The following is a 26,878-nucleotide window of genomic DNA, read 5'->3' as shown; positions in this document are numbered from 1 at the left end:
TTGAGGAACATATCCGTCATCAATAAAATTAAAAACAAACACAACAACATCAACATCAACAATAGCATCGGTAACAGGAATAATAAGAATAGCATTAACAAAAAACACAACAAAATCAGTAGCCAGTCTAAAACTAACAACAACAACAGCAGCAGCAGCAGCAACAACAGCAACAATAACAACAACAACAACCGCAAAAAAGATGCGAAAAAATTTATCATATCGCCGACAAAGACATCAACAACAATAAGACCGTTCGAAAAAAATGTTTCACCGTTTCCAGACCAAAACAACAACAACGTCAAAGAAAATGACGCCATCCACAACATCAACAAAAATGGCGTAATCAACAACAACAACAACAACAACATCGACGATGACGACAACATGATTATCGAGAATGCTCAATTCGAAATCAGTTAGTAGACCGACCTGAAAGTGATTTTGAAACAATTTTTATGAGAAATAATTTTTAATAATATTAATGCAGAAAGTGCTACCAACACGCGCGCGCGCACACCACACACACCGAAACAAGCACACACACACACACACATATACACATCTCCACAATCTCACACACATATATACATCTCCACAATCCCACACACATATACATATCAAAAAGTCTCAATAAACATCACATTCTCAAATATTTAGATAAAAGCTAAGAAATTTGCACTATATATATATATATATATATATATAAGTATTTTTATTTATTTATTTATAAATATTTCCCATTTAAACGAATTAAATTTAAATAAATAATTAACAATAACTAAATCCAACACCTCATTTCAAAAATCTAAAAAAAAATTTCAAAAAATTCATCTCCTAAAAAAAACTAGACCCGAACAAAAAACAACAACAAAGCGTAAACGGCAACATCAACAACGACATCAACAACAAAAACAACAACAACAACGACGACATCAACAACATCAACAACAACAACAACTTCAAAAACAACAACAGCAACAAGTTACCGTTCCTACTAACCAGTGCATTAATGGTTGTATTGGTTGCTGTCTTACTGGCCATATTCCTACTCTGCTACTGCATCTTCGTAAATTATTTCAACAAAAAGAGCTCGTGCAAGCGAAATTATAAGCAAAAAAAGTTTCCTAAACGATATTCTCACGATAAAAAATACTGTAGTAAGTTATCGAAAAGAGCCATTGATGACGACGTTGTGGTCGCTACCTCGACCACTTCCGCTGACGTCATTTCTAAATTAGAACTACAAAAACCGTTTTTATCCGATTCGAAGAAACCCGACGCGGAAAAAAATATAAATAGTTGTTATTATAACACAAATTATAATGTGAATAATAAAAATAATAATCATAATTATCTTAGTAATAATAAGAATGATAATAAATACAACGATGATAATGAGTGTGTGAACAACAACAAAAAAGTCGCGTCCCAGAAAGCAAGTAACAACTCAAGCAACAACGCAAGAAACTGCGTTAAAGGCTGCAACAATAATGACAAAAGTGTCAACAACAACATATCGACCAACAGTACATCAACCAACAACACATCAACCAACAACTTAAACCACGGGCCAACAAACACCCACGACATAAACAACAACAACAACAATAACAACAAAATAAACACACCATCCAACCAAAAAATCGGGTTAAAGGTCACCAATAAAAATAACACAGTTTCTTTTTCGGATCCGACGCATCTAAAACCAGCAAATACGTCATCAACATCAACAACAACATGCCAAAAACTACAAAACCAGGCAAAAAACAAAGATGGCGTCGAAAATAGGATTGGCGAGCGAATTAATAATTCAAACGATTTTAAAAATAATGATTACAACGTGCGGTACCTAAAATCCGGTGGGGATATTTCACTAATTCCGGCACGAGATGTCAATCATGAAGGGCCCAGACGTGTATACACGTGGACAGATTTTTGAAATGAATTCACCTGCGTTTCATATTTTTTTTGTGGAAATTTTATTATTGTTATTATTATTATTATATTATTATTATTTAAATTTTATTTTAATTTAATTTTTTTTTAATCATGACTATTTCTCTATTAATTAACCAATTATTGACTTTACGCATTTGATGAAAAATAAAAGATCTGTACCCATTATTATTATTATATTATTATTATTATTATCTGTAAGTGTTATTATCTGTAATGATATCTTTTCATTGTTATTATTATTGTTGTTGTTGTAAGATTGTTATTCTTACTTCAGTTATTATTATTAATTATTACTGTTATTAATAATAGTTTTATGTTACTAAAATATTACTACTATCAACTAACTAGTCTGTCTTTGTGACTGTTTAAAACTAGTATAACAAATAATAATTAATTAATTATTATTATTTTTATTTTATCGTTATAATTGTTGTTATTTGTTTTTTGAAGTTATTATTGAATTTAAAAAACTTGTACAGAACATTTCTAAATAATTATAGTTACGTTAACATAATTTTCAATAACAGAATCAAATTAAAATAAAATAAAATATATAATACGTACAGATAACATTGACAAGCAGAGGTATTTATTTCTCGTGAAATTCTCTTAATTATTTACTATTGAAAGCAAATATTTTTCTAGCGAGAAATATTTGGCGAACAATTTTTTGGCGATGATTTTCATCTGGTAAACTAGTCACGAAATTTTGGAATATCTCATAAAGAGCATTTGAACGTTTCGCACGAAGAATTACCTGTCGCTTGCGACGCGCGGCGAAAATAATTTTATCGTGAAAATCTCGAAAGTTGTTTGTTTTTTGTCTGATTATTTTTCATTTTAATTTGAAAATGACTTTATTTATTTTGTTTTTTAACTTCTTTCAGTTGAAAATATGGACCTGCTGAAATTCTGATTAGGTAATTTTTGAGGTGTAGCAACATTTTTTAAGTTATTTTCATAAGTTATATCAAAAAATTCTCTTGTTAGAATTAAATTCTTGCGGAAATTAATAAAAAAGTTGATATGGGAAGAGTCAATAAAATACCAAAGTACTCAAAATACTAGTTTTTATAAATGAATTAACTTCGGAGAAAAAATAAAATTAATTTTGAAATATGAGAACGGTTAATATTTCAATACAAGAAATTATATTTATGACTAATAATAATTTTAATTAAGTTTAATTATAGTGAATTATAATAAATTTATATTCAAATATCAGAAAATTTCAGACTGAAGTCAATCAGTGAATTGGTCCAGAGCAACTCTCGATGTATGGACAGCTGTTTTGCGTACTCCTCACATAATTCAAATTCCTCCCGGATAATGTCTCTTTGTTTTTGCACTAGTTTCGGAACTGGTGTGCTCGGATCGCTCTCTAGACCAATCAAAAACTCTTGCATCTCTCTGATGGTTGCTTTGTCAGTCATGTTGTCTACGCGTTGCATGACTTCAGTGTACAGCGTTTCGTTCGTTCTTAAAATCGCCATTTCTCTTAATACTGTATCACTTTTTAGTCCTTCCGATTTAAAAATTGTCAGAAAAGTTTCATATATTACCATATGAGCGTCCGGATTTGCTTTGTTCACAATGGAGCGGTTACTCCTAAACATCGAGTATCCGATGTTTACGAGTATCTTCTTAAAATAGAGAAAGGAATTTAATAGAAGCAAATCATCTGGAACACTCAAATTTTTCTGAATATCTACAAAATGTCGTGAGCTGTTAGTGCTGGCAAAAAAATCCATTTTCACTAATCTCACTCTCTTTGGTCTCGGTGTTGTAGTTATAATGTTCAGTTGGTGGTTCAAATAGAGCAACCGGTTGGTTTGAATTTTATAAATGTATCGATCGTTTTGTGCCTTCCTTTCAACGTTTGATCTCGAAGTGTCGGGTTCGCCGGCTTCCAACTCTTTTATTTGATGATCTAATTGCGCTGCTTTCTTGAAAAGTTCAATATATTTACTGCCATTTGCAGCGTATTTCTTGGTATGTATGTCCCAGAGCAAGATGAACTTTACCTGGTGGAACTCGTTTAGGAGGAATTCCATCAGTCGGCGACGATTCCAGTAATCAAGCAGCTTCTTGTTGTAGATGAACTTGACGATGAGATTTACATCCTCCTCATTCTCTACGCCAGACTCCACTGATTTGCAATGTCTCGCTATGTATCGTCGTTCCAGAGACAGAAAATCTCTGAATTTTTTCTCGTTCTCATCCAACTTAACAATCCATTCGTCTCTCATTAGATCCAGCATCTCCTTCATTTGCAACGCTTCAGTCTGATCTTCAAACGATAACATACGCTTTATATACGGTCTTATTGTTGTTCTCACCATTTTACTCTCGACTTTGTTCTTATGATGGTCATACAGCCATCGTTGCTTTGCTGTCAGTAGGTCGTTAACCGTCAGTTCTTTCACAATCTTACCACACATCTGACTGAAGGCATCAAAGGTGTGATCAGATTTCGCCGCGAAAATAATAGGCATACGCGTCAGCAGCCGGATAATAAATACAAGCAACAACATGATCAACACTATCAGTTATAAATATAATCTTTGAGAGACTTTGGTGCTAATTAATTTAGTAGTCAGATTGAATTTTTGAGTTAAAATAATTTGACGTTGCACGAGATGGCCAGAGTGGGATCAGAAAAATATAAACAAATTCGAATTTAATTACGGCTGTGTTACGAATTCACTTGACAACGTCATAAAGGTATTTAAAAGTGCATTTAGATGTATAACTCAATTCGCCACCATGAATTATTCAAATCCAACAAGCCTAAATCTTTGTATAAAAATACCAAAACAGAGATCCTGAGATCCTCGCCCATAACATGTTGAGTTGTTGCACGCGAACCTAGAGACACTGTGTGTTTGTTGTTGTTGTTGTTGCTGGTACCTTCGACTGAGAATTTCTGTAATAGTGAATAATAATAATATAATAATAATTATATAATATAATATAATATAATATAATATATTAATAAATAAAATCAATTTAATAAATTTCGTTTTTTAAATTTAGGCATCCATAAACATCAACAATAAGTTTTAAATGAAATTATTTTTTCAATATGATTTTCATGAAAAGTTTTTTTTCAAGATAGTGGTACTCAAATATATCAAGATAGTGGTACTCAAATGTGTGGGCGCATGTGTGTGTCACGCACACTGCAGTAAAGTTACGGTGAGTGTGTGCGTGTATATGTGTTGTGTGCGTGTGTGTGTTTGTATACATTACAGTAAAAAAAGGCTGGCACGTATGTGAACGAATACCTACACATACACAAACACAAAGGAACAGAAACACATACATACAAACATGATCAACAAAAATGCATACACAAGATACAACCCAGCATATTTAAATAATCTAAATATATACATATAATATATATATATATATATAATATATATATACATATACATATACAGATTATATATATATATATATATATATATACACACGCTTATTGATCTTCTAATACAAGCAGCTGTGTGTGTACGTAAATGGAAAGCGAAGCATTTTTACAAGCATTCATACATACATTCATACATACAAACATACATAGATACATAGATACATACATACATACATACATACATACATACATACATACATACATACATACATACATACATACATACATACATACATACATACATACATACATACATACATACATATTTACCGCTATTTTTAGATACAAAACTACAGAGCACAAATTATTTTTGGCAAATATTACTATTGTCAAACGTGTTGTCACATATGTAATTCTATCGCCTATTGATTGCGCTAATTAACAGGTTAGCAAGTTTATTATTAATTATTTTATATTTATGTTATTTTATTGTTTAAAATTATCTAAATTATGTTAAATAAAATTTATATATAAAATATATCTAAAATACACCGATTGCAAACAAAACACATAGCAACACTAACAGCTACAACTCTGCTTTTACAAACCTGCTTTTACTAATTTTATTCTTATCGGGATATCCAGTTTTAACTGACTAGCCAGTTCATATATTTATATATGTACACAAACATACAAACATACAAACATACATACATACATACATACATACATACATACATACATACCAACAAACAAACACACACACACATCTTATTAATACTATGATTTTTAATGTGTGTCGTATTTTAATCGTCGTTTTTCTAAATGTTATTTAGCTGTTAGAGAAGAGTTTTATTTGATTTTAAATTTCAAAAATGTAAATAAAGTATCCTTATATTTATTTTTTTATCTAAAACAACAGCAACAACAAGACACACCCCAACAAATCTACAGGATAAAAAACGACAAACAAACAAGCCACAAACATACAAAAATCAACGTTAACGAAAACAACAACAACAATAACAACAGACAACAACACAAAACCCCAACACAAAACAACAAACGAACAACACCAACCAATCAACACCTAACCAGCAAACAACACCAAAATCAACACCCAAGTTATAGAGAAAACGACAAACAAACAACAACATTTACAATAAAAAACAACAACAACAAACACCACAAAACACCAACCAAACGACAAGAAACACCTACCCACTCAAAAAAACCCAAACTACCCCCAGAAAGGATGGGATCTTTATACAGAAGTGAGGAAATGACCCTGTGCCAACTTTTCTTGCAGGCTGAAGCGGCCTACGCGTGTGTCTCGGAACTGGGAGAACTCGGATTAGTGCAATTTAGAGATGTGAGTTACGGATTTTATGGAAGTTTTTCGGGAATTTTTTTTGGGCCTTTTTGGAATGGATTACGGAGTTCGTGGGATAGCATTCACAAATGGGAGTTGGTTACTCTGGGTCCTGAAACTCGATTTAATCAGATTCAATTAACCTTTCGTGTCGCTGAAAATGTTTAAAAAATATTTTTTATGTTTGAGGTGAAAGATAATCTTAACAACAGTTAAAGATAATGTTAAATTCAATCTTATAATAATATTTCAACCAATTTCGCCCCATTCCATTCTACCAGCTAAATCCGGACATCAACGCGTTTCAAAGAAAATTTGTAAACGAAGTCAGACGATGCGAGGAGATGGATCGGAAGTTAAGTAAGTTTCCGAATATTTTATTTTTATAATTATTTAATAATAATTAAATTATTATTATTTACTATTGTTATTATTATTAATTCATATTTTAAGAGAATTTGAGCATTAGCTACCTTTAGAATGTTATATGGTAGGATCTCTTTGCAAAAACGAATCTTCTTTGCCATTATACCATTTTTGTGACCCTATCATATTAATATTTCGGGAATTTCTTCAAATTTTCATTAAATCAAACTGCGTTTTTGGTATTATAAATGATAAAAGTGAATATAGAAAAATCAAAATACGATTGAAATTATGAGCGAAGGGTTTTTGGAGAAGGAAATCAAGAAAGATGGGATTCCCATTCTGGATACGGGTGACAGTCCGGACGCTCCAGCTCCCAGGGAGATGATTGATCTCGAAGTACGTGCGGTGGGGCTTGCGGTAAAATTACTGCTTTTGTCGTGTTTTAGTTGCTGCTGCTTATGTTTCTGATGTTGTTGTTGTTGTTTGCATTATCATCCCAATTCTTATCCAATTCTCATCACAACATCATCTTCACTATTAGCATAATCATCGTCGTTCCAATATCATCATCGTCATTGCCATCATCATCATCATCGTCGTCGTCGTCATCATTAGTCCACTTTCGAAAAACTGGAGAACGAGATGAAAGAAGTTAATGCGAACACGGAGGCTCTCAAGAGGAATTTTCTTGACTTGACTGAACTCAAGCAAATCCTCAAAAACGCCCAAACCTTTTTTGCCGAGGTTATAACATCCTCATTGCCATCATCATCTTTATCATCATCACCATCGTCATCGCCATCATCATTGCTATCACTATTATCATCAGCAGCAACTGCTGCAGCAAAATTACATTCATTATCTTCATCATCATCTTCATCATCGTCGTCATCATCCTCTTTATAATATACTTCCTCACCTTTCACATTATCGTAATTTATATAGTAATTCATCATCGCCACAACCATCGTCACCACATCGCATCGCCACCATCGCAACTACATCATCGTCATTCAGGCTATGACTGATCAAGCACTAAGCGAAGACGCCAGCGTTTTGTTGAGCGAGGAAAAAACAGCAGCCACTTCGGGGCAGCCACAGAGATTAGGGTAAGTGAGGGTCAGAGTCCCAAGAGGGCTGTTGTGTCTTTGTTGTTCGTAGCCGTGAAAATACTATAGAAGTAATTAATTTCGAATCCAATTTACAATTTGCCAATTGGAAAGATTGAATTGGGTTATTCTTCGATTTTAAAATTAAATTAAAAATTTTATTTGGTTATTCGTTTGCTCGGCCCCCCCTCTCTCTCCATTCATAATCTGATATGCGATCCGTTCTTTCCATGAAATTTGTCAATTTTTTTTTATCAGAATTAATTAAAAATTAATCAATCAGTTGTTCAAACTAACAAATTAACAATAATAACTAATAATTAATCTGATTTTCGTATTTTATTTTAATAAAAGAATGAAAATAAAAAAAATCTCTATTTTAAAACATTTTTTTTTCCGAAAAAGATTTGTAGCGGGGGTGATATTAAGGGAGAGGGTGCCGGCCTTTGAACGGCTTCTCTGGAGGGCATGTAGAGGTAACGTTTTTCTCAAGTTGGCCGAGGTGGATGGGCCCTTGGAAGACCCTGTGACGGTTAGTTGGTCGGTAAGGGGATTAATTTGTTGATTGGTTGGTTGATTGATTGGTTAATCGATTCATTGGTTGGTTAATTGATTCATGGATTGGTTAATTGATTAATTGATTGGCTTATTGATTGATTGGTTGGTTAGTTGGTGCTGATTTGTTGGCTGGTTGATGTTGATTGATTGATCATCATTATCGTCATCTCTAGGGTGACCAGGTTAACAAATCGGTCTTCATCATCTTCTTCCAGGGTGACCAATTAAAAGCCAGGGTCATCAAAATTTGCGAAGGGTTAATCATTATTCAATTTGCTAATTAAATCATTAATTAATTAACTTACTCACTCAATTAATTATTCAATTAAACATTTGTTTTTCTAAATACCAAAGACAAAACAAACATTACACATTATGTTATGATTAATGCGTCAAAATCAACAAAATCATACAAGAACCTTTATGAATTCGAACTCGGCCTCTGAGGCATAGAAGCCAGCGGCTCTAACCATTCAGCTACTTCAAATAACCCTATACAAAACATCAACAACACAACAGTTTTCGGGCCACACTTTACCCGTGCCCCGAGACGCAAGTGGAACGTAAGGAGATGTCAGCAGGGGTCATGGCCAGGATCGAAGACCTTAACACAGTACTGATGATGATGACGACGACGATGATGATGATGATGATGACGATGATGATGGTGATAATGATGACGATGATACAACGACAATGATATCCTATCATAACTATCATTAACATAATCATCATCATCACCGTTAAGGTCTTGAGTCAGACGCAAGACCATAGGACTCGAGTTCTCATAACAGCCGCTAAAAATATCAAAGTATTTTTTTTAACTTTGCCATCTGAAGAAATTTTTTTAATTTTTTGGTTTAAAAAACGAAACCAAAATGATTGAATGAATGAATGAATAAATGAATGAATGAATGAATGAATGAATGAATGAATGAATGAATGAATGAATGAATGAATGAACGAATGAACAAACGAACGAACGAACGAACGAACGAACGAATGAATGAATGACCAATCAATCAACCAACCATGAACGAACGAATGATTGAATGACCAATCAATCAACCAATCGACCAATCAAATCCAGGTGTGGTTCATAAAGGTACGCAAGATCAAATCCATCTACCACACTCTGAACATGCTGAACATCGATGTGACTCAGAAATGCTTGATCAGCGAGTGCTGGTGCCCCGTTAAAGATTTGGAAAAGATACAGATGGCGCTAACTAGAGGAACGGTTAGTTGATTGGTTGGTTAGTTGGTTGGTTGGTTAGTTAGTTGATTGGTTGGTTAGTTAGTTGATTGGTTGGTTAATTGATTGGTTGGTTGATTGGTTGGTTGGTTGATTGGTTGGATGGTTGGTTGGTGGGTTGGTTGGTTGGTTGGTTGGATGGTTGGATGGTTGGTTGGCTGGATGATTGGTTGGATGGTTGGTTGGCTGGATGATTGGTTGGTGGGTTGCTTGATTGTTTGGATGGTTGATTGGTTGGTTTAAAAATGCTACTTTAAAAAAATAATAATTTTCCAATTAACAACATTCATCAAAGCATCTACAAGAGGACCAACATCATTCCCACCATTCCCAACACAAACTTCTTCATTCCCACCAACAGCACCATCATTCCCAACACAAACATCCTCATTCCCACCAACAACATTCCCGACACAAGGAACGTAGCGGCAGCAGCGTTCCCTCGATCCTGAACCGCATGGAGACCAGCCAGCAGCCTCCCACTTACAACTGCACGAACAAGTTCACTGAGGTTTTCCAGTCTGTTGTAGATTCATACGGTGTATCAACCTACCTGGAGATTAACCCAGGTGTTCTTGTTGTTTTTGATGATGATGATGATGGTGATAACTATGGTGTTCTTGTTGTTGTTGATGAGGATGATGATGGTGACGACTTTGGTGTTCTTGTTGTTGGTGAGGATGTCATCATTGAGAATAATCCAGGTTGTGATGATCGGTTCATTGTTGATGATGATGGTGGTTGTGACTATGGCGGTAATGATGATTATTATGGTGGGGGTGATGATGATGATGATAATTATGATGATGATGATGATGATTATGATGATGATGATTATGATGATGATGATGATAAAATAGTGGTAATGATTGTAGTGCTGATTATGATGATGATGATATTTATAAGACTAGTTTTGTACTGACCTAAATGAAGTCATTTCAAAAAATATGAAGTTTATGACAAAAGCCATACATATAGTTTAACAGTTCACATTAATTTTTATTCACTCATTCAAACAACCGCTCGCTCACTCACTCACTCACTCATTCCATCACTCACTTGTTCTTTCACTCACTCATTCTCTCAATCACTCCTTCACTCACTCATTCACTCACTCAATCATCTACAGCTCCATTCACCATCATCAGCTTCCCATTCCTGTTCTCACTGATGTTCGGTGACGCTGGGCATGGTCTGGTGATGCTGATGGTTGCACTCTGGATGGTTCTCTTTGAAAAGAGGTTGATGAAACAAAAGACCGATAATGAGGTACGACTACTACTGCTGCTACTACTACTGCTGCTGCTACTGCTGCTGCTGCTACTACTGCTGCTGCTACTACTGCTGCTGCTACTGTTACTGCTTTTGCTGTAATGATGATGGTGATAGTGAAGATGATTCTAGTGATAATGATACTGATGATGATAGTGATGATGATGACAACGATGATGAAGATGATGATGATGAAGATGATGAAGATGATGATGAAAATGATAATGAAGATGATGATGACGACGATGATGATGTACGTACACGCAAACAGATATGGAACATATTCTTTGGTGGCCGATACATCATCTTACTGATGGGAGCTTTCTCAGTCTATTCCGGTCTCATGTATAACGACTGTCTCTCCAAATCCATCAACATATTTGGGTCGAAGTGGAAGCCTGGCCCAGATAAATACGATACGTTAGTTGAGTTGGTTCTTAGTCTAATGGGCAGTTATACGCGAGGATATGTAGTAATTCAAAGTAATTGGGTCAACCAAATTGAAACGTGATGACCTAGATACATATGTATGTAGTAATTTAAGATAATTTGGTCATATCTGGGTCGAGGTGGAAGCCTGGCCCAGATAAATACGATACGTTAGTTAAGTTGGTTCTTAATCTAATGGGCAGTTATACACAAGGATATGTAGTAATTTAAAGTAATTAGGTCAACTAAATAGAAGCGTGATGACCTAGATACATATGTATGATGTATATGTGAAATTAATTGTTTAGTTGCATATGGATAGGCACAAATGATCAGTGTAATTGCCTACAAAAGATCTTGTGCCGAAAAAATATTTATAACTTATCTTTTAATTTCGTAATTGTATAAAAATATTTTCATCAATTAATTATTTTTACTCCGTAATTAATTATAATCTTTAATACCCCTCACCAGCGAATTCCTCCACAAGAATCCACATAGCACTCTCGATCCCACCAACAACACGGACTACACCGGATATCCCTATCCTTTTGGCATGGACCCCGTCTGGATTATTATTAATTATTTTTTATTACTTTTTAATTACTGTTGTTATTAAGTACTATTATTATTAATTATTATTATTGTTATAATTATTATCTTTAGTAGTAGTGATAGTAGTAGTCGCAGCAGTACTAGTAGTAGTAGTAGTAGTAGTAGTAGCATTAGTAGTAGTAGTAGCAGTAGAAGTAGTAGTAGTAGTAGTAGTAGTAGCAGTAGTAGTAGTAGCAGTAGTAATAATAGTATTAGTAGAAGTAGTAGTAGTAGTATAACATTAGTAATAGAAACAACATCAGCAGGAGTAGTAGTATCAGTATTAGTAGCTGCACAAACAGCAGCTGTGGTAGTAGCTGCAGTAGTAGTAGTAGTGGCGGCTGTAGTAACAATAGTAGTAATATAATATATAGTATAATATGCTTATTACACATTACACACGCGCGGCTAGATATGGATGGTGGCGTCGAATAAAATCACCTGGTTAAATTCCTACAAGATGAAGATCAGTGTGGTATTTGGAGTGGGACAGATGATCTTTGGTCTAATTCTCAGTCTGCAGAACCACAGGTAGCCACACGACGGACCACACCACACGGCGCTTACTGTCGCGTGGTTGACCCTGACATCCACGCACGCGCACACACACACGCGCGCACACACACGCACACATTTTAATTAATTAACATAACGTATGGTTATAGTTCAATAACATTTTAATGAATTTAAATTTTAATTAATTAACATAACGTATGGTTATAGTTCAATAATTGTTGTTAGTTTTGTAAGGATTGTATTGTTATTGCTATTTTAATATCAGGAGTAATAACAGTAATGTTTTTATTATTACTGTTCTTTTCTTTCTTCCTCTTCTTCTTCTCTTTCTTCTTCTTCTCCCTTTTCTTCTTCTTCTTCTTATTATAATTATTATTATTATTTTTATTTATGCTCCAAGTTATAATTATATAATTTGAATTCATTCATATTCTTCATTGCTTTCTGATCTAACAGAGGAGTTATTAAATTATAAAATTGTTTCTAAGATTCCGCAAGGACTCGCTGTCAATAATTTGCGAATTTCTACCACAAATGATCTTCATACTTTGTATCTTTGGCTACCTCATCATACTCATCCTCTACAAGTTCATTAACATCGATGCTTCACAGGCTGCCTGCGCTCCCAGCTTGCTGATTGGTGGGTAATTTGCTGATGTGGATGCTGATTGGTCGGTTATTTGTTGATGTTGATGAAGATTGGTTGGGTTTTTTTTGGTGTTTATGATGATTGGTGGGTTTTTTGTTGAAGTTGATGATGATTGGTTGGTTTTTTTTGTTGATGTTGATGATGATTGGTTGGTTTATTTGTTGATGATGAATGGTTGGAATTTTTTGGTGTTGATGATGATTAGTTGGGTTTTTTGTTGATGTTAATGATGATTGGTTGGTTTTTTTGTTGAAGATGTTGATGAAGATGGTGAAAATGATAATGATGGTGATGAAGATGAAAATAATAAAAACGATGATAATAATGATGATGAAGATGATGATTATGATGATGATTATGATGGTGCTACTCAAGGTCTGATCAACATGTTCCTGATGAATTATCCTGAAGAGCCTTGCAGCGCAAAGGAATTTTATTCTGGGCAGGTCAGCCATCATCGTCATCATCATCATCATCGTCATCTTTTGTCATTATTATCGTCATCATTCTATTTTCATCATCGTCATCATCATCATTTTCTATCATCATCATCGTATTGCTATTATCATCATCATATTACAATCATCATCATCATCATCATCATATTGCTATCATCATCGTCATCAGAAAGGCTTCCAGATTTTTCTGTTGCTAGTGGCTGTGGCTTGCGTTCCCTGGCTCCTAATTGCCAAACCTGTGATGTTGAAAAGGAGAAATGACGCGAAGAATAATAAGGTGATGACATGACGGTGGTGCTGATGATGACTACGACGATGATGATGACAATAATAATAATAACAATAATAATAATAATACTGATGACGATGACGATACTAATTATGATGCTGTATTTGTGTTTTCGATGATGTTGATGATGATGTTGATGATGATAACAATGAGTGGGAGGAGGAAGATGAGTTGTTGATGATGATTGTAGCGATGACTCAGATCATCATCATCATTATCAGGGAAATAAGTTACCGTTTGAACACAAACTGGAAGATGGCCTTGATGTCAACGCTACCAAAGATCATGAAGAAGAAGTTATTATTATTATTATTGTTGTTGTTGTTGTTATTGTTATCATTATTATTATTTTTAGTTGTAGTAATAGTAGTAGTAGTAGTAATAGTAGTAGTAGTAGTAGCAGCAGTAGTAGTAGTAGTAGTAGTAATAGTAGTAGTAGTGGTAGCAGTAGTAGTAGTAGTAGTAGCAGTAGTAGTAGCAGTAGTAGCAGTGGTAGTAGTAGTAGCAGCAGCAGTAGTAATAGTGGTATAATAATAATAATTATTATTATTCTTTTTATATTCCAGTTTAACATGGGAGAGATAATTGTCCACCAGTGCATTCACACCATCGAGTATTGCCTGGGCTGTATTTCTCACACGGCTTCCTACTTGAGATTGTGGGCTCTCAGTTTGGCACACGCTGGTAAACAGTGTGTGTGTGTGTGTGTGTGTGTGTGTGTTTGTGTGTGCGTCTGTGTGTGTGTTTGTGTTATTTTCTCATTTTCTCTTTCGGTTGAATGCTTAAACTTCAGTTCCTGACTTTGACTGTAAGGATTGTGTAGAGAGTGTACGTGTTTGTGTGTGTATAATTATATATATGTGTGTGTATGTGTGTTTGTTTGTTTGTGTGTGCGTGTGTTTGTGTGTGTTTGTTTGTTTGTGTGTGTGTGGTGTGTGTAAATTTTTTTCTTTTTGAGCAGGCACGCCGTGTTTGGTGTTGTGTTTTTGTTTATATAGGTGTGTTCGTTTGTTTGTTTGTATGTATGTGTGTGTGCGTGCGTGTGTGCGTGCGTGTGCATGTGCGTGTGTTTATTATTTATTTTATTATGAATATTATTGTTTCATATTTAATTATTGCTCAGAACTCTCCGAAGTCCTATGGAACATGATCTTCAGAGTAGCGTTGAAAATGAGTGGATGGCCGGGAACGGTTTATTCATTGAAATTATTTTCAAATTATTTCTAAAATCTGTTGCTATAATTATGACATAATTATTAATTATTGCAATCATAATTATAACATAATTATTAATTATTGCAATCATAATAACACGTTATTCTCACTCGTTTGGTCTTTTTCAGCTCAGAAACAAGCCTCTTTAACCTACATAAACACACACACACAAACAAAAAAACACACTCACACACACAAATACACACACTTATTCACACACACATACAAACACACTCACACACACATGCAAACAAACACAAATACACACACAGCATATTTGAGTTAGTTATAGATAAAATATACCTGCTAGGTGGCCACCTTTCTTTTATTTGCTCCCTGGGCTTTTTTAACGATAACGATATTGCTACTTATGGAAGGGCTGTCCGCATTTCTGCATACACTGAGATTGCATTGGTTGGTTGGTTGGTTGGTTGGTTGGTTGGTTGGTTGGCTGGCTGGCTGGCTGGCTGGCTGGCTGGCTGGCTGGCTGGCTGGCTGGCTGGCTGGCTGGCTGGCTGGCTGGCTGGCTGGCTGGCTGGCTGGCTGGCTGGCTGGCTGGCTGGCTGGCTGGCTGGCTGGCTGGCTGGCTGGCTGGCTGGCTGGCTGGTTGGTTGGTTGGTTGGTCTTTCGGTCGGTCGATCGGTCGGTCGATCGGTCGGTCGGTCGGTCGGTCTGTCGGTCGGTCGGTTGATTGTTGGTTGATGCATGGAAGATTTGACTGACTGATTGATTGACTCTCTCCCTTTTTCTCCCTTTTTTATTTTTTTTCTGTCACTCTATTTCTCTTTCTCTCTTTCTCTCTGTCTTTTCTAATTACAACTATAAACAATTATATTTTTATTTTATTACGTTTTATTTAATAATTAAATTATTGCAGGGTTGAATTCCAGAGCAAGTTCTACCAGGGGGATGGCTACCTTTTCGAGCCATTTTCTTTCGACAAAATAATCGAGATAGACATAAAAAAATAATTATAATATTAATAATTATATTTATTACGTTAATAATTATTTATACTATCATTTATAATGATGATGATAAGAATTTTGTATGTTTTTGTTATGATATTAATTATTATTATTACCATTTGACAGGGTTGGGCAAACCTTTTGCTGTGAGGGCCGCACTGAAAACTAATTTACCTTTGAAGGCCGCATATGTACTTAAATAGCAAATTTTTTCGACTAAGGGAAGAATTTTTCAAGATTTTTGGCTCCTTTTTTGGTCATAATGTCTAGCTGGCCGTAGTTTGCCCACCCCTGTTATTCGGTTGAGATCTGTCGTTAGTGAATTAGGCCGAATAGCCAGAGATATCTGTTACCAAAAAAAAACCCAAATTTTGAAGAAAAAAATTATTTTTTTTAAATATAAAACAAGCTATTAAAAAATTTACCCATTTCTATCCAATTATTCATCTAGATAATATTCAATTTCATCTTCAAATTTTGACGTCTGTGTTGTCTAAAATAAATTTCCTACTAAAAACTATCAACAATTTTATTGTTCCGGATTAGGAAAATATTGACGGCTTGGGAGAAAGTTGCATCGGTGTTTTGAAAAAATGACCAAAATAGATGCCGAACTCGACCGAATATTCGTTGTGGTTGAATACTCGGTGCATCTCTTATCGGTTACATCGTTACGAATGATTTTTAGCGACTTTAATTAAATAGCGACTTTGATTAGATACCTATATCATTGTTGTAGTTACTGTTTGTGTGTAGATTAGATAATAATTAAGATCTGTTAAATATCTATACAAATTTGTGTATTAATGGATATAATAGTTAATTTTATATTGATAAATGCTTTAGCTAATCAATAAATTAATTGGTTTTATTTTGAAAAACATTTTATGAAAGATATATTATATATTTATTCATTGCTATGTTTTGAACAAATTTTTCTATTTGCAACTAATAAAATGAACAACATCATAGAGTAGATTTACTCTTATGACTACAATTTTATAATTAAGCCAACGTTAACAACATCTTCAATGTTAGCCATCCTTATCATCATCTTCATCACCATCTTCATCAAAATTAATAACATCATCTTCTTCGTCGTCGTCACATCTTTCTAATGCTATCACCCAACTTCAAACGATAAACTAACACTCATAAGACGCCGACTTAATAAACATCACCAAACTAATCAAACCAGCCAGCCGGATTTTCTTACTGGATTATTATTCACCAATTATCAATCATCGTCCTACTTTCAATCATTCTTATCTCCAAAACATCTTGATAACTCATTCCTGGGAAACTAAAAAGATGAAATTAATATACCCTAGAAAGTCATATGAATACTGAATAAAATTTAACTAAAATATATCGAAAAACCCCTTTACGTAGCAGCTATATTTATGATTAAACATTTTACTTGTGTTTAATTTTTACAAATTTATACAAAGATTTTGTGTATTTTAACCTTGACCCTTGCCAATTTTTTACATTTGAGGGCTTCAGCCCCAAAGTTCACCACTTACCTACACCCATTAACAAAATGAATTTAGGTTCTTTTTATATAAAATTTTTTTACTGCTTTTTTGTTGTGGTTGTTGTTGCTGCTGTTGTTGTTGCTGCTGCTGCTGCTGTTGTTGTTTTTTTGTTGTTGTTGTTGTTGTTTTCGTCGTCGTTGTCGTTAATATAGTATTTTAGTAATTGTAAGTGTTATTATTTTTATTGCTATTACTATTAGTAGTAATAGTAATAGTAGTAGTAGTAGTAGTAGTAGCAATAGAAGTAGTAGTAGTAGTGGCAGAAGTAATAGCAGTAGTAGCAGCAGTAGTAGTAGTAGCGGTAGTAGCAGTTTTAACGGTAACAGATTCAATCGTCTCTAGTTAAATAATGATAATGATTCATTAGACTATAATAAGAACAAAATAAAATTATTATTAATGATAATAATAAAAATGATAATTATAAAAAATAATAATAATTAACAATAATAATAATAATAATCAGCGTACTTTTGGAGCCTGAGAAACCTTTAATAGCAGACTCCATGGCTATGGGTTAATAATAATAACAGCAATAAAAAATATAATAGCGAATTAATTTCGTTATTAATTCTATTATGATCAAAATTATTATTAACATTATTATTGTTATTATTATTAATTATTATTAATAGTAGTAGTAGTAGTTGTTGTTGTTGATGTTATTGTTGAAGTAGTAGTAATAGTAGTAGTGGCAGACGTAGTAGTAGTAGTAGTAGTAGTAATAGTAGTAGTAGTAGTAGTAGCAGTATTATTATTATTATTATTATTATTATTATTATATAAATGCATTTCAACTCATTCATTCAGAGCCGATGAAAAAAATCTCCAAAGAAGCAAAGCAATATGTGTGAGGTTTCCGTGTGATCTTCGTGGAATGTCTCGTTCTAGCCAACATGCATCATCATCATCGCCATCATTTTTATCCTCGTCATTATCTTCATCATCATAGTTGTCGCTACCACCAACTGGATCATCATTATCAACATCGTCATCATCGTCGTCATCATCATTGTCTTCATTATCATCGTCATCGTCTTTCCTACTATACTACTACTACTACTACTAATACTACTACTTCTACTACTACTACTACTACTACTACTACTACTACTATTTTTTCTACTACTGCTTTTACTGCTACTTATATTACTGCAACTACTACTACTTTTACAACAACAAAAACAACTACTACTACTACTACTACTACTACTACTACTACTACTACTACTACTACTACTACTACTACTATTACTATTAATATTGCCGCTACTACTGCTACTACTACTACTGCTATTACTATTAAAAACCGACGACAACACAACAACAACAACACTAAACCGCCAATCTGTCTCGACGCAGTAACTCAATACTGTCACCATCCCACCATTAAAGACATCGTCATCATCGTCGTCATCGCCATCATTATCATCATCGACACAACAACAACATCGTCGTCATCATCATCATCATCAACATTAGCAACAACAACAATTACAACATCATCGTCATCGTACAGCATCACCATCATCAGCATTGATTTTGTGGGTTTTTCCAGCGACGTTATTTTTAGAACAAAATATTTCATTTTGCCGTGCATCACCTAATTTTTTTCCTTGATGTGTTTCTTCAGCTGGTATCTAGCTTAACCATCAGATGGTGTGATAGTGTTAGATTTGTGATTGGCCCTATCCTGTTGTATTCATTATCGTTAAATTCATCAGAAAACTCTATCAGCGTTCCTTAATTATTTTTCTTATTTTATTTAGTTATATGTCGCGAAGTCAAATCAAATCTAAAATCATCAAATTATTCGGCACGACAACCAGAAAGTAGCAAACAGAATGCATACTTATGACAGGCAAGCTGCCGTTAAGCAAATGTTAAATTTCAAGATGTAAAGCAGCCTAGGTGCTTAGACGTCTGTCTGCTGAGATGCACCTACTAGGTTTGAATGCAAAAAAGAATCCTTCCCGTTATGTATGTATTACTATCCTTCCCGTAAGAAGTATTGTTGTTTTTGAAACTATATAGGGTATTTGAAATTTTGATCAGATTATCATCGCCAAAAAAATCATCGACAATGATATTGCAGTCACCATCATCGCGACAGATTATAATCATTATCATCATCGTCGTCGTCATTAACACAGACATTTTATATTTATCATTCGCTTGTTCATAATTTGTATTCTTATCGTAATCAAACTCGTTAATAAGGTTCCAAAAGTTTCCCCCTCTCTCTTTCTTTTTCTCGCTCTTTCACTCCCTCTTTTTTTTCTTTCTCTCTATTTTTTTTTTCTCTCTCTCTCTCTTTCTCTCTCTCTCTTTCTTTCTAACAGTCGAACATCAAACTAATTTCAGTCTCATTTCTATATTATGTACGTCTGCAGGTTTATTAGAATTGTCTACTGCGATTGTCTGTGTATGTGTGTATGTGCAAGTTTGTGTGCGTATGTCTGTTTGTGTGTGTGTATTTGTGTATGTGTGCGTGTATGTGTTTAAATGTGTGTAGGGATGTATTAATGTAATGGTATGGCTTTGTGTGTGTTTCTTTGTTGTGTTTGTGTGTGTGTGTGTGTGTGTGTGTGTGTAATGGTGTGTGTTTAGTTTGAAATGTGTGTATTCTAGAGTTTGTTTGTTTGTATATGTGTGTGTGTGTGTGACTGTGTATGTATGTGTGTGTGTTTTTGTTGAGTGTGTGTAAGTTTAATTAATTGTACAGGAGATGTTTTGTATTTTTAGGCATTTCTATGATTTATGTTCGTTTTGATATGCATGAATTGTGTGTGCGTGTGTGCGTGTGTGTGTGTGTGTGCGTGCGTTTTGACTTAACACATACAAACACACACACACACAAAAAGACATAAACACACAATATACGTACAGAAAGATAATAGTTTTCTACAAACATACACACAAACACACACACAAACACGTACCATCCCAATCTTGCAAAGAAAAATTCTTAAAAACTATCCCACACACTGAAACATGCAAAAACAAATCATACACACACAAACATATAAATACACACAAACACACAAACACAAAAAAGAAAACACACTCATCATACTTCCGCACAAACATACACACATACACTAACATATAAATACACACACACACATAAACACAAAAAAGAAGACACACTCAGTATACTTCCACACAAGCATACACAAAAACACACAAACACACAAACATTACAATGTCTAGGCAGTATAGGGGCCAACCGTCTTTGACGCCATTAAATGCAGAAAAGTTGTGAAGTTCGTGGCGCATGTGAAAGAATATTTCTAGCGCTACATGTATGTTTGTTTGTTTGTGTCCATGTACGTGTATGTATACATGCATGTATGTACGTGTGCTTGTGTATGTGTGTGCATGTTTGTGTGTATGTATGTGTGTGTATGTGTGTGTATGTATGTATGTGTGTGTATGTATGTGTGTAAGTATGTGTGTGTAAGTATATGTGTATGTATGTATGTGTGTGTGGTTCGGTGGGTTTTTGCTGCCTAAACAAGCAAATCATCATATTTTTATGTACGTGTTTTGATTTAATATTTATTCTATTTTGTTGTATCGATCGTTTTCAGTAAAGAGAGAGAGAGAGAGAGAGAGAGAAAGAGAGAGAGAGAGAGAGAGAGAGAAAGCGAGAAAGAAAAAGAAAGAGAAAGAAAAATTAATGAGAACAAATGATAAAACGAACGAATGATCATAAAAATACAGAAAAAACAGTATAAAGAAAGAGTGGGGGTATGTATGTGCATTTGTACGCAGTGAACGTGTATGTGAGTGTGTGTATGTGTGTGTGGGTTTGGTGTTATGTGTGTGCGTGTGTGTGTATGGTGCGTGTGCGTGTATATATAAATAATTATATAGCTGTTTGAGTGTCAATGTAAAGGAAGACCTAGATGATTGTCATTAAATTGGAAGATTGGTTGGTAGGGGACGCCATTTAATGCCGGATTGTCGTGTATTACACTGTCTGGTGCTATGTTTGAATGTGTGCATGTGTGGGAATGTTGTGTGGGAGTGTGCGTATCTACACGCGTGTATGTTTGGCTGTGTTTGTATGTGTATTCATGAACGTATGTGTGTAGACATACACATACATGTTTGGTTGTGTGTGTGTATACATACACATTAATTAATTCACACACCAGTGATTTATTCGTTTACATTCAACCATTCAGTTATTTTTTATTGGATTGTTTATTTGTTCATTCATTCATTTGTTCACTCGTTCGTTCTTTCGTTCGTTCACTCATTCATCCGTATATCCAACTATCCATTCAAGTCAATCATCCAAATATGTAACGTAATGCACATGAATTTATTTATGACATATATTGGATAAAAAAATGAGAAAGAGAGAGAGAGAGAAAAAAAAACTTAACAAACAATAAAGGAATAAAGTAAGAGAGAAAAAGAGAAAGAAGAGAGAGAGAGAGAGATAGAGAGAGAGGAAGTCTCCAATAAGAGTTAACACAGAAAGATGTTGCGTAATAATTAATAATAAGATCAGTAACTTTGGTCACATATATTATGCAGATAGTTTGCATGTGTGCGTGTGTGTGCGTGTGATTGTTTGTGTGTGTGCGTACGTGTGACTGTTTGTGTGTGTGCGTGTGTGTTAGCGCTTGTGTGACCCTTAAAAATTAATTGATTTATGTGTAATTGATTAATTTGTTGTTCAAAGACATGTTAGATGTTCGAAGTTATACATGAAGATTGAATTTTACTATTGAAAGTTAATGAATGAAAACTCAGTTAATGTTGATCAATACTTCAATTAGAGAGTTAATCAGTAAACCAAATAAATATATATTAAATCATTTAATTAATTAATTGCATAATTAGTTAAGTATTTAATTTGTCAGCTAATCGTACAATTAATTAACAATTCAATTCCGTTCTTTTAATTCCGCAAAGATTCTTGTGCTACCTATCTACCTATCTACTACCTTTCTACTACCTACCTACCAGCTAACAACAAAATAAACAACGATACCCATTGAAAAAATTCGTTGGAAAAACATGGTATGCAACAAAATTTTAGGGCGTCTGATTAAATCACATTACAACAACATACAGACAAACAAATAAACAAAAAACGAACATGCAAGCAAACGAACGAAAAAACAAACACAAACATAACAAACATAGAAACAAAAAAACAATTGAACAAACAAACAGTCATACAAACAAACAAACAGACAGACGTATTCAGGCATGTTTCGACAAACAAGCAAACAATCTGGCAGACGCAGACGATTCGAGACGAGACATTTCGAGACGAGACATCATCATCATTATTACACCACCAATAATAAAACTGTACGAGAGTTCTCACAATTCACAGCACCATCTCGTCTGAAAGTCTCAGTATATATATATGCTTATATTGAAAATTTATATATATATATATATATATATATATAATGAATATATATATATATATTATATATATATATAGGTATACTATATATAATTATATTTGTTAAATATGTATATATGATTGATGTGTAATATATAAATGTTTATATATGGGTTTGTATAAATGTAAATATGTGTGTATGAAGCAGACCCATGTGTGTATGTATGTATAGTGTGTGTGTATATATATATATTTATATATATGTGCGTGTGTGTGTGTGATGTGTGTGTACGTATGTATGTACGTGTTCCCATGAATAGTATAAATTGAAGAGGCCGTACCGAAAGCAATGCGAAAGTTAGTTTTAGCTTGGGTTTTTGAAAGTTTAGTTAGCATCGTTAGTTCAACAGTTTCAAAGTTATTACAATTCATTATTATAATTTTTTATAGCCAAGGAAAAGCTTGATTTATCTATACATGTTGGGTGAATACTTTGCGTTTTAATTTTAATAATAATTTTTTTTATTCTGATTTGAGACGATACGATTTGATATATTTGAATTTGAACTGTCACATAAAAATGGATACATCTGCAAGAACATCCTTGGCCATCATCAGCGTCCTCATCTACTTAACAACCTTCATCTTTAGATCCAACTGCAACACCGTTGTGACATTCAACTCGAAACTCGCTCATCCGACCGAATACAACACACCTCTTGAGGTTGATACTGCCTCACACGAATACTCGACCGACGATTTGGAGGGCAACAAATACTACAACGATTCTGTCAACAACGGTGAGAATTTCGAACGCGAAAATGTGGAAGAATATGACATGATCAGTGCACATGAACGCATGAAAAGCCATCCATTCAACGAACTATCAGCCTCTGGCAACACAGCCGACCTCGAGAAATCAGCACGTCGTCAGTTAAAAAGCAAAAACAAACAAGCGGAAAGAAAAATTTCAGATGTTGTAAAGATCAAACCATTCGATATTTTGAAGGGTGGTCCTACAAATCGTAACAGAAAGCAGCAGAACAAGCGCCAGCACCAGCCACAACTACCACAAAAACGTCCGCAGGCACAGAAACCGTCGAAAAAATTCCCTCCGAAAAATCAGATGAAAGGAGAGATGAACGAGAAGATAGTGATGGATAAGAAGGCCTACCTGAAAGAAGATTGGTGCAAAACAAAGAGATACAACCTCGAGATCAAAGAACCGGGCTGTCTGGCGAAAAACATCAAAAATAATTTCTGCTACGGCCAGTGCAACTCTTTCTACATTCCTAGAAACCCCATCAAGACGTTCGCATACGTCGACCAGCAATCCAACTTTAAAACGAACAAAACGCCTGGCAAGGAAATTATCTACAGAGAGGAAGAGGAAGAAGATGAAGATGATGGCGACACTGAGGACGATGGCAGCATGCAGTCGAAAGATTACTTCATGTCTTGCGCTTCCTGTGTAGCTCAGTCGGTCAAATGGAAGAAGGTGGTTTTGAACTGCCCGAGAAAGAGGCCCCCCTACGTGGTCAAGAAGGTGCGGGTGGTCCAGAGGTGCAAATGTGTGGCAGTCGTCATTAACTGAGTTTTGTACTTTTGGGAATAATGTATTATACAATGCAAACATCAGCCTCATCATCAAATCTCTGTATTTTTGAATTTCACAATGAATATAATACTCTTTATTTACAGTGTAGTTATTTCAATTCTTGATATTTTTTTCATTGAGAAAGATGAGAGGATGATTTTTTTTTATAAACAAATACAAAAACTGCTTTTTGTTGAAGGAGATTTTTTTAAACTGTACATATGCATTCACTAATCTTAATTATATGTATAGGTAAACGCTTCAGTTGAATAAAAAAAAATTTTTTGAAAAATGTACAGTCATTTTTTTATTTTATCTTTTATCTGGACCTTTCTATGTAAATTCATTCTATATTTTTCGCTTTTTTCAAAAAAATTAAATAAATCTTCCAACGAAGTTGAGTATTTTTTTTTAAATTTATCTTATTCTCAAGAATTTGCATCGCAATGAAAGAATTTGCTTTGAAATTACCATTACCAAATTACCATTTTTTAAAAAATATCTTATAGAATAATCAAAAATATATGGATTATAAATGGAAATAAAACAAGGAGAGTTGGATGCAAATCATAATTTGACGAGATGTTATTAGGTTCAAGAAACATTGTGTGACTTGACAAGTCAGATTGTTCAACGGTCGACAAAAAATAAATAAAATAAAATATACAAATTATTGTAAACATTATTTCAAGTCTGTATATGATGAAAAGATTGATCTAGTTGATTTAGCTGAGTTTAATGTTCTTATCAGTTCTATCTCAAATTGCGAACAGGGAAAAATCGATTTTGATCAATCATTTATTCTTCTGTCAATTTATCAATCAGTCAATCAACCAATCAATCATTCAATCAATCGATCTATCAACCAACCATTTGATCCATCATTCATTCATTCAATCAATCATTCATTCAATCATGCAATCAATCATTCAACCAATAATAATAATAATAATAATAACATCTCAGTCGAAATAATAATAATAATAATAATTATTATTATTATTTTTTTTTTTTTGATCCATAAATAAAATTTTTTGCAAGAACTACCCCACCGGGAAAATAAATGATTCGGGCGACTTCAGGCCAGACAAAATGATGGAGGGAAATCACGTAACCATCGGCACTCGATGCTTTCATTCATTCGCTTTTTAGCCAGCAGCCAGACGAAAAAATTTAACAAGAAAGTAAGCATATACTAAAGCATATGTGTAGACTGCGTGTGTGCGCGGGTGTTTGTGTTTTTGCGTGTGTGTGTGTGTGTGTGTTTGTATGATTGATTGAATGTGGTGTGTGTGCGTGTGGATTGTGTATATATAAATATATGTGTGTGGGAGTGTGTGCGTGTGTATATATATATATAAATTACATTGGATTGTGTGTGTATATATATATATATATTTATATTTATATGTGCGTGTGAGTGTGTGTGTGTGTTTAAATTATAAGCAGTAAAACTCTAGAGACCAAAGTTAGCTCGATGTTTATAATTCGATCGGCGCATACTTCGAATTTAGGCGTCTGAGCAAACACAGGCGGGGTGCCTCCGACTGTGTCTAGACGATTGTGGACATGTGAATCCCAGTGAAATCACCATTATCATTAACTTTATAATTCTCTCTCTCTCTCTCTCTCTCTCTCTCTCTCTCTCTCTCTTTCTCTCTCTCTCTCTCCTCTTTCGCCCTCACTCTTTCTCTCTCCGCTATATTTTTCATGCACTGTTATTTTTTGATCTAACTGGCTGGTCATAATTAAAATAATTTTTTGTAGGTTTCTGTTGAATCAACACCAGTAACACAAGGTTTTTGTAGAATAAAAAAAATTAAATTATTTAAAAAAATTCTCGGTGTGTTTTAGTTAAGTCGCAATCATCATCATCTTTATTGTATAACTGATACCTAATTGTAATGTAATGGAATTAAACCATTCAATTTTTGAAATATCAAAGCTAGTTTTTTTTATGTGTTTTTAGTTTTTGATC

The 26,878-nt window shown here is 34.1% G+C and overlaps 4 protein-coding genes across 4 annotated transcripts in view; 3 read left to right on the top strand and 1 right to left on the bottom strand.

The window, feature by feature from the left end:
- The window catches only part of HELRODRAFT_192427 (hypothetical protein), a gene marked incomplete at both ends in the record, with an annotated part of 2,201 nt that extends 259 nt beyond the window's left edge, over positions 1-1,942 (top strand). The window contains 2 exons of the mRNA XM_009022736.1: positions 284-418; positions 852-1,942. Of these exons, the coding sequence (XP_009020984.1) occupies positions 284-418; positions 852-1,942 (1,226 nt within the window). The remainder of the gene's footprint in view (positions 1-283; positions 419-851) is intronic.
- A 1,234-nt stretch (positions 1,943-3,176) lies between these two features.
- HELRODRAFT_175297 (hypothetical protein) lies at positions 3,177-4,457 on the bottom strand (the record flags this gene model as incomplete). Its single annotated transcript, XM_009022735.1, has 1 exon — positions 3,177-4,457. The coding sequence occupies one exon, from the start codon at positions 4,455-4,457 to the stop codon at positions 3,177-3,179; it is 1,281 nt and encodes a 426-aa protein (XP_009020983.1).
- A 2,133-nt stretch (positions 4,458-6,590) lies between these two features.
- HELRODRAFT_112954 (hypothetical protein) lies at positions 6,591-16,414 on the top strand (the record flags this gene model as incomplete). The annotated part of the gene is made up of 23 exons (XM_009022734.1): positions 6,591-6,707; positions 6,989-7,067; positions 7,375-7,472; positions 7,692-7,820; positions 8,094-8,185; positions 8,591-8,717; positions 8,917-8,999; positions 9,263-9,356; positions 9,492-9,554; positions 9,834-9,983; positions 10,417-10,567; positions 11,128-11,267; positions 11,542-11,690; positions 12,174-12,264; positions 12,706-12,824; positions 13,298-13,449; positions 13,834-13,904; positions 14,086-14,193; positions 14,427-14,501; positions 14,772-14,889; positions 15,329-15,396; positions 15,731-15,834; positions 16,298-16,414. The coding sequence occupies 23 exons, from the start codon at positions 6,591-6,593 to the stop codon at positions 16,389-16,391; spliced, it is 2,472 nt and encodes an 823-aa protein (XP_009020982.1). The 3' UTR covers positions 16,392-16,414.
- Positions 16,415-23,675: 7,261 nt separating this feature from the next.
- Positions 23,676-25,289, top strand: HELRODRAFT_192425 (hypothetical protein). The gene has a single exon (XM_009022733.1). The coding sequence runs from the start codon at positions 23,884-23,886 to the stop codon at positions 24,895-24,897; it is 1,014 nt and encodes a 337-aa protein (XP_009020981.1). The 5' UTR covers positions 23,676-23,883; the 3' UTR covers positions 24,898-25,289.
- Positions 25,290-26,878: the final 1,589 nt, after the last annotated feature.

Source organism: Helobdella robusta, assembly GCF_000326865.2.
Source record: "Helobdella robusta unplaced genomic scaffold HELROscaffold_33, whole genome shotgun sequence".
Lineage (NCBI taxonomy): Eukaryota > Metazoa > Annelida > Clitellata > Rhynchobdellida > Glossiphoniidae > Helobdella > Helobdella robusta.
The sequence above is the reverse complement of the archived record's forward strand: the minus strand, read 5'-3'. Positions and strand labels throughout refer to the sequence as shown.

Coding starts and splice junctions, on each gene's coding strand:
- HELRODRAFT_192425 (XM_009022733.1), top strand. CDS start 23,884: ATGGATACATCTGCAAGAACATCCTTGGCCATCATCAGCGTCCTCATC.